This window comes from Argentina anserina, chromosome 3 (genome assembly GCF_933775445.1).
Source record: "Argentina anserina chromosome 3, drPotAnse1.1, whole genome shotgun sequence".
NCBI lineage: Eukaryota > Viridiplantae > Streptophyta > Magnoliopsida > Rosales > Rosaceae > Argentina > Argentina anserina.
The window spans coordinates 7,693,824-7,702,818 of NC_065874.1; the positions used below are offsets into that span (position 1 = coordinate 7,693,824).

The 8,995-nt window shown below is 37.7% G+C and overlaps 1 protein-coding gene across 1 annotated transcript; it reads left to right on the forward strand.

Moving 5' to 3' along the window:
• The first annotated feature begins 710 nt into the window (after positions 1-710).
• On the forward strand, positions 711-4,249 carry LOC126786946 (beta-glucosidase 24-like). Its single transcript, XM_050512898.1, has 12 exons — positions 711-827; positions 933-1,002; positions 1,114-1,172; positions 2,146-2,221; positions 2,317-2,394; positions 2,529-2,616; positions 2,706-2,967; positions 3,084-3,199; positions 3,321-3,544; positions 3,634-3,662; positions 3,744-3,958; positions 4,054-4,249. The coding sequence occupies exons 1-12, from the start codon at positions 717-719 to the stop codon at positions 4,247-4,249; spliced, it is 1,524 nt and encodes a 507-aa protein (XP_050368855.1). The 5' UTR covers positions 711-716.
• The last annotated feature ends 4,746 nt before the right edge of the window (positions 4,250-8,995 follow it).

Sequence of the window (8,995 nt, forward strand, 5' to 3'; positions counted from 1 at the left end):
GCAATATCATTAAAACGTACGTTTGGCCGGTTACAGATAGCTGTAAGAGGAGTGCTATATATATTTGCATGAGTTGTGATTTAGCTCTTCACTCTTGAATCCGGTCTTGGTTCTGGATTAAGCTAGCTTCTCCGCTAGCTTGAGTAAATCTGATCGACAATATTATTAATTTCTCCAAGAGTTGGATTAAAGTTTTAATTAGCTTCAATGATCATGGAGTTTTCACACCCATGGTTGAGGATGATGTGCGTTATTGCTTTTATTGCCTGTTTTTCAGAAGGTATGTTAACCAAACTTAATAGTACATTTGTTCGTTAGTAATCTTGACGTACATAAAGCTAGGTTGCATCAAGCTTAAGGAAATTTGCATTTTCTCTACATGCAATATATCAACTATATGTATATATTGAACTATAGAAGTTGTAAAGTGTTATTGATTATTTTAATTTTTCAGAGACAATTGTCCAAAACTTATGCAGAACCTGAAGATAAATCATCCAACTAGTAATAGTCCTTTTTACTTTCATAATTCAAGGAAAGCATAAAATTGCATTGCCAAAAAAAGAAAGAAAAGGAAAGCATAAAATTGGAATATTTTTGTTGTTGTAATAAAATCCATGATGGTGGAATGAATTAAGCAAGTGTTTTAAAAATAGATCAAGGAACTGATTTATACAACGTCGATCAACTACGTTGCAGTTACAGTGAATGCTGAGATGCAATTCCAGGAATTGCACAACAATGCATCAAACCCTAAGGAACTAAGAGTGAAGTGGTCCGACTTCCCTAGTGATTTTGTATTTGGAGTCAGCACTGCTGCTGCACAGGTTCATTTTTGTAATTCTAATATTCGATAGTAACTTCAACATATAAGGTTTCCATCTTTTTGTTCATGGAAATGTTAATTATATATGTGCGGTTATACGTTACAGATTGAAGGATCAGCAAATAAAGCAGGACGAGGACCAAGTGTTTGGGACGAGTTTGTTAAGATATTTCCAGGTTCGTTTGTAAATTAGCCTTAGATTCTAGTTTTTTGCAGTAGTTTTGCCCTACCAATGATATATCGTGCTCATTATAATCCTTTTGTCCATCACTTTCCTTTGTATTCAGAAAGAATTGTTGACCGTTCTACCATGTCAACAACAATCGATTCGTACAAGCGATACAAGGTTAGACGAGAGAGCTAGCTAGCTGTTACATATATTTTCCCATCCAATATTCATAGTACGCCACTATTTAATTTGATTAGTCAACTATTAAAATTAAAATCTAGTTTAATTACATTAATTGAAGATTTGTTTAGTAATTTTAGCAGTTTTCGTCAACTCATCAATATTGCTAGAATTCATGAAGTTACTATACGTATATATATCATATATCACCCAAAGTTTTATGAATTAAATAACGATGTCAAACTAACTTTCGGGCAATTTAAAGTTCTCCTTAAAGTTCTTAATTATCTTTAAGTGTAGTTGTTTTTTTTTTTAAAACTCATTACTTCAGATGTTGTTACCTTCAACATTTTACACTAACCTAATTCAAAGGTAGGTATCAATTAAAAATAAATCTTCAAAATATAAAACTTATGTTCTTAAAGGTGCTAATAGAGTTTACTTAACTTACAACTTATATGTTAGGCGCGTTGGTTTATATGATATATCTACATGCTCAATAAAAATATACAAAAATACCTAAAACAAAAATACTTGCAATAGAAATGATAAAAGAAATCAATTTCAAGAATAACATACCTTACTAGTAGATACCAAAGAGACTGTAGACATAGATGTGCATACACAAGTTCACAACAAACATATCAATTTAAATTTCTTCCTCTTTGCATTGATTCAAAGGAAATGAATTATTTGTATCAACATTGTACAATTTAGAGTTTGACTAAATATAAAGGTTTTTCAATGCAAATTTGACATGAATGTTTGCACAAATCAATTAGGCCATAAATCACATATGCAGTTGCATTCTAAAGGGAATGTTGCCTACGTGGATTAGGTATAAATTAAAAGAAAAAAATATGTGTGGGTTTCTTTTCATGGCTTGTCTAGAAAATTGGTTTTTAATAAAATTTTCTCTTTTTTTTTTAGTCCATTATATTGACCGGCAAGTATCTGTTCGTAATGGCAGGAAGATGTGAAGGCAATAAAAGCCCTTGGAGTTGATTCTTATAGATTTTCCATCTCTTGGACTAGACTTCTCCCGAGTAAGCTTTTTATCTATTTATCGTTCCCAAATGAAAGTTCAGATGATCTATGTGTTATGGTTTAATAGGTTAATATCAAAACTTTTGATATGTAGAGGGAACTTTGAGTGGAGGAATAAACCAAAAAGGTATTGATCACTACAACAACTTGATTGATGAACTAATCAAGAATGGTAAGAACCTATTTCTCATATACCGTTGTTTCCACGTATACTAATGTCCCTTTTCTCTCATTAGGAAATAGCTCATACACATACTATTCCTTCTGTTGGTTTTAGAAATTTACATTGATGAAATTTCAATGCAGGCATCACACCATATGTAACCATATTACATTTTGATGCTCCACAAGCCTTGACAGTGAAGTACGGAGGCATTCTCAATCGGTCATTTGTGTAAGTTCTTCCACTCTTTTTAATCAAAATTTCTAACCAATATTGCTCCACAAGACTGAGTGTTTCTATTCATTATCACTTTTGCTCAGGAATGATTTTAAGGATTACAGTGAACTTTGCTTTAAGATCTATGGAGATAGAGTCAAAAATTGGATTACAATCAACGAGCCTTTTGTTATAGCCAAAATGGGTTATGATCTTGGGGTTGCTCCACCAGGCAGGTGTTCTAAACCAGGCGGCCCTATCGATTATTGCGCAGCTGGAAATTCATCTACTGAACCTTACGTTGTGGCTCATAACCTTCTCCTTGCCCATGCCATTGTTTTTAAGCTCTATAGAGAGAAGTTTCAAGTGGGTTAAACTCTTCAGCTTGGTAACATTAATTTCATAAGATTTAGGATGACATATATAATTATGAGACTTCATATGCAGCGCTGAAATGTTTCTCATTATTTTGCGTATTATAGAAAATACAAGGTGGACAAATTGGATGGAGCCTTCGAGGTTCGTATGTTGAGCCTTATTCAAATTCAGCAAAGGACAAAGCTGCAGCTAAAAGAATATTGGACTTTGAAATTGGATGGTTTATCAACATATTCCCTATGATCCTGAATTCACCTGCTTATTGATTTAGCAAAAAGTCTCCTTGATTACTATACATCATTCTCCCTACTAAATATATATATGGTGTTTCTTTTTAATAGGTTCATGGAACCAATAGTATATGGACATTATCCAAAGAGTATGAGGCGCTTGGTCAAGAAAAGGCTCCCCTGTTTTACCAAAGAAGAGAATAAACTGATTAAGGGATCCTTCGATTTCATCGGCGTCAACTATTACACCTCCAGATTTGGTAGAAACATTCAAGCACATTCACATATGCCACGCCTCGCCCGCAATGATTCTTTAGCGTCATCAGAGCTTAATAGTAGGCTTCAATACTTCATACTACCTCTTTTATATGTTCTGTGTTTTTTGTGCATGTTTTCTTTACTTCTTCGCGTATGATGGTTGCAGATGACAAAGGACTCCAAATTGGTCCTAAGGTAAAAGATATATTACCTGAAAATTTTGACATTTTCTTTAGATAAATATAGGATTACTTATTCATGCTGATTACCTCGCAGGCTGGTGCCAGCATATACATCTATTCTTATCCACAAGGTCTCAAGAAACTTTTGAAGTTCCTGAAGCGAAAATACCAGAGTCCTAAGATCTACATTTCCGAAAATGGAATAACAGAAGCAAAGAACAATAAGCATGGCCTCGATGCAGCACTGAAGGACCCACATAGAATTGAATGTATTCTTCGGCATTTGTACATGATCAAGCATGCCATAAAGTAACGATCCATCTACCCAGATTTTTTGTTTTTGCACTGAATTAAATTTGAATCAACCAATTCATTTACGTACCCTTGTCATTCTTGTTTTGCAGGAAGGGTGTGAATGTCAAAGGATATTTCCACTGGGCTCTATTCGATGACTTTGAGTGGGGAGAAGGCTATAACGTAAGGTTCGGGCTTTACTATATCGACTATAAAAACAATCTCAAGCGCATTCCGAAAGAATCTGCAAAGTGGCTTCCTAAATTCCTCAAGGGCGAGGATGCTTCATACGACAAGTTATCTTGATATTATCCCTAGTTCCAAACTATGCATGGGGGAGTTGTACTGTTACATGGGAAAATTGTTAGAGAACCAATCCTTGTTATACACGTTTTATAGGACTCGTACGCTTATGTGTTCATGATATCGATCGAGTTAGAAAATGTACATTGCTTGGTAAAAGGAAGTAGGGTAATGAAGTATCTGCAATTAGATAAATTTGTTGTCTACTTTCAACGTTCAAAATTCAGATCAATGTAGCGAGAAATATGAATGTACAATTCTATATGATCCTAATGGCCTATCACATTTTCCTATCGTAATATTCATATAACATATCTATGTGATATATAGAAAGAATCTGAGTGGAATGATACGACTTATTCTTTGTTGCGATGGGTTCAAGCTTCTGGAGAGGTTTTTTATTTATTTAGAAAAATGAAATATATATCACCAAAAAGATTACAATAAAATAACACTCGGTGGTGGAACTAAATTCCCCACACTCCGTCCAACTAGTACTACCAATCACATGACTATCCCAAGAAGCAATATACATGAGTCATGAAGGTCCAATTCTGAACCAATCGAATTTGATTCCAAAAGTAGCCGATAACATAATCGTCGTTAATCACAAGTAGAGAACTGCTCCAATAGCACCACATACCAAAACCTTTAGTATATTTGCAAAGACAACCTCCCCAATACATTGACACCCAGAAATAACCGACTTTTAGATAATCCTGGAAATGACATGTACCATAAACGTGTGCACTCAACAACATAACCAAACTTTACCTATTGACAACCTAAACCCTTGCTCAAAGATGATGGAAGATAAAAGAAAAACTAAATTAAACAGACCTGGGCCAAAGACCCAAGCTCACCTACACAAAGCAACTAATTGACCCATCATAGGCCCAAATGAGCCTAGGCCCATGTCCAAAGAACCGCAGGATGTGACCGCCGCCTAGTGCAATCGACATGTGTCGCCTAAAACTTATGGAGAGTTTGGCTCTACTCATTTGTAATAACCCTCGTTTTCAAACATTATTTGAATTGAATTAAATTCTATTAAGTTGTGAAGTTTGATTTAAACCGAACATGATTGCTTGCAAATGTTACGAAACGGGAACGGAAACGTTCCGAGAACGTTTAATAAGAAAACGTTACGTTTCCGAATGAATTTATCGACTTTTACTTCGTCGCTCGGTTGTGAAAACTTTCTTCACGGAAGTTGTAGAGCTCGTCGATACGAGTTCGTGGATATGTGACGCGTTCGAAACGGACGTTGGAGGTAAAAGTTATTAACGTCGGAAGTTAGTTTCCGATTTGGAAACTAGTATAAATAGGTAATTATAGGATTAGGGTTTCCTTAATCAGAAACCCTCATCTCACTTCTCTCTCTCTCAACCCGCCGCACTCTCTTCTCTCTCACCCTCGGATCGCTCTCTCTCTCCCGAAACCCCATCTTCCTCTCCTTCGCAACCCGAGCTCTCTCCCATCTTCCTCTCCTTCACGATCGAACACTCTCACCTCTTCCCGAGCTCTCTCTCCCTCACCCTCGGATCGCTCTCTCCCCGAAACACTCCCACCCTCACCTCGAAGAATTGCCCGGCGATCTCCCACACAGGGCTGCCGTGACGTGCACCGCTCGACTCAACCACGTCGCGAGGACCACAGCTGCCACCCTTCAGCTCGCCTGCTCGAGACTCGCCGCCGTGAGGACGCCCGACGTTGCCAAGCTTCTGCAAGTTTCGGCAACGATCTTCATCGCCACCATCGAGCTCCAAACGAGCTTTCCATCATCAAATTGAGGTGAGATACGTGCTAGGATGGATTGTGTGTTTGTTGAGTGATGTTTTTGGTTGATTTGGGAGGTTGTTGGTGGAGATCGGAGGGAGAGATGGGAGGGGAGGTTACCGCCGCTTTAGGCGGCGCGTGAGGTTAGTAGGAGGGGGTACGAGGCGGCGTTAGGCCGCGGGGAGGAGGAGGAAGAAGAAAAGGAGAAGAATGGGGCGGCGGTGGCATCACACGCGCCTTGGTTGGCGTCGGCGCGTGGGCCCCACGCGCGGCCGGCCGGAGGTGGCGCGTGTGCCACACGCGCCGCCGGGTGAGGCGGTGTAATTAGTTTTGACTGAAAGGGTATTTTGGTAATTTACTGTGTAACGGTAAATGTAAATGTAAATTTTATTTACTACGGTAAATGTAATTAATTTTTACCTTCAGTAAAATGTAATTATAAATTACTTTCAGTAAATGTAAAAAGTAATTTGTAAAAGGGTAATTTAGTAAATTTTATTTACTGAGTTGTATTTACATTTAAATCGTACGTATACGTACAGAAATACGTATTAATATTTATACGTACAGAAATACATATTAATATTTATACGTACAGAAATACGTATTAATATTTATACGTACAGAAATACGTATTAATTTTTATACGTACAGAATTACGTATATGCTATTTATACGTACAGAAATACGTATAAATCATATATTTGTACAGTAACCGTGAATAGTAGCAGTGAACAGTAATTTCGTAAAACCGAAAACTGCTGAACAGTAACCGATTATTACTGTTTTGGCATTTAAAGGTTTACGAAACGATTCTAAATGCTTGTCTTATCTTTTTAAGGTGATCGCTAAATCGAGGAAAGGGATTATTATCGGAAATTGAGGAATTACGCTCAAGTCAATAAGGTGAGTAAAATCTCACTGAATTACGAATCTACCCTCGTGGTGATTCAACATTTTTGCAAGTGTGTTTATCAAATGAATTACAACATGTATATAATTTAGTGGACTACATATATACAGTATAATGGTAATAAGTACATATTATATATATAGTTCATTAAATTACGTACTGTTTTTAATTCATTAAAAATAGTCATTTCGATGACGGAAGTGAGAAATGAGCATGTGTAGTGAAATATGACATGTATAAGATATAGTGGATTATATATATATTGTATAAATGGTAAATAAGTACGAATATATATAGTTTGCTATATAATATACTGTTATGATTTTATTGTGATTATATTGAGCATGTGATTTGAATTGTACAATATGATGTGGGATTATTGTACGTAATTTTTAACATTGAGATTGTTAAAATGTGAATTGTCTTCGGACCTGATTTTTGGTACAATATGATGTGAGATTATTGTACGTGTTTGGCAAGTCGAAACCTAGCCTTTGGCCGGGCGAAAGTTACGATACAGTTAGAGCTCTAGTCTGTCTGCCTTAGTACTGCATGCGAGGTAACGGGTGGTTATCTGCTCATGGGTACTCGGTGTATTTTGGATGTTGGGTAGCGGGTGGCTATCCAATATCAACGGTTTATTACGAGAGGGGTAACAGATGTGTACCAGCGTTCTTGGTACCCGTATTATAAATGCTTTGGGTAACCAGAAGGGTTACTTAATTTCCTCATGAGCGTTTTTATTTCATATTTCTTTGAGTCAACCAGATGGGCTGACTATTGACTCATGAGGGCATTTATATTTGTTGTTTTGTGATCTTTCGTATATATTGATATGCGAACTGTATTGTGATTTTACTCATACGAGCTATAAGCTTACCGGGTTTGTGTTTACAATCCCGGTGCACCAATTCAATGGTGTAGGGGATAATTCCGCAGGTACTGATTAGCGGAGATTGAGTGACGACTCCGGAGATTCGAAGTTGTTCGTACCCTGTTGTGGTGAGATTTCTGGCGTGGATTTGTGTGAGAATTTGAGTGAATTTATTTGTAAGCTTTGTGAGAGTTTGTGAGGATTATTACATTTTCCATCATATTGTAATGTCAAATTATAAAGTTGGTTTGTAATAATCGGTTTGACTGAATTGTATTTGGAACTCAGAGATGATCCGCTGTTACGCTTTAATGATTTCGATTTATTTGAGATTATTTGGTGTTTAACGACTTTAGAATTTTGAGTTTTTAAGCTCGAAATTTTGGGGTCGTTACAGTTGGTATCAGAGCCTAAGTGCGTATTTGGCGATTATCAATATCATCCGGGAGCGATGATCCGACTGCAGGCGGGCCCCCATCACATGCTCCTCGGTATTGATATGTCGTCGGGTACGCGAGAGTGTTTTAGGAGCCATACCTAATGGTTTGGTCCTCCGAGAAGTATCGTGATGATACTTCGATGATTCATCATATCCTGAAATTTCATGTTAATACCTATTGAATCTGTTTTAGTTGAATTCGAGATTTCACAAGTATTGACTAAGTGTTTCGTTGTTTGAAGGTGATGAACGCTGATAAGGGCCGAGGACAGGGCCGAGGACGGGCGAGAGGACGTGGTCGAGGTAGGACCACGGGCCGAGTCCGCAACGTGGAGAATCTTTATGAGGAGGCTGCTCCACAGGTAGAGCGGGTAGGCCGAGGTCGAGGTAGGGCCACAGGTCGAGTCCGCAACGTGGAGAACCTCTATGAGGAGGCTGCTCCGCAGGAGGAGCAGGATGAGCCAGCTCCTGTGGTTAGAGATGACGGTCGAGTGTTGAAGCTGATCAAGGATATTAGTGCACTGTCAGCTCCGACATTTCATGGGGGACTAGATCATATGGTAGCTGACCATTGGATCGAGGGTATGGAGACTTATTTTGAGATGATAGAGTGCAAAGAGATTGAGAAGAGAAAGATAGCTACATTCTTTCTCAAGGGTGATGCTCTAGATTGGTGGAAGAGCATGAGACAGACTGTGGATGTGTCTACATTCACATGGGGAGATTTCACCACCATATTCCAAG

Coding starts and splice junctions, on each gene's coding strand:
- LOC126786946 (XM_050512898.1), top strand. CDS start 717: ATGCAATTCCAGGAATTGCACAACAATGCATCAAACCCTAAGGAACTA. Junction 1,003..1,113: donor GTTTGTTAAGATATTTCCAG/GTTCGTTTGTAA, acceptor CTTTGTATTCAG/AAAGAATTGTTGACCGTTCT. Junction 2,222..2,316: donor TTGGACTAGACTTCTCCCGA/GTAAGCTTTTTA, acceptor TTTGATATGTAG/AGGGAACTTTGAGTGGAGGA.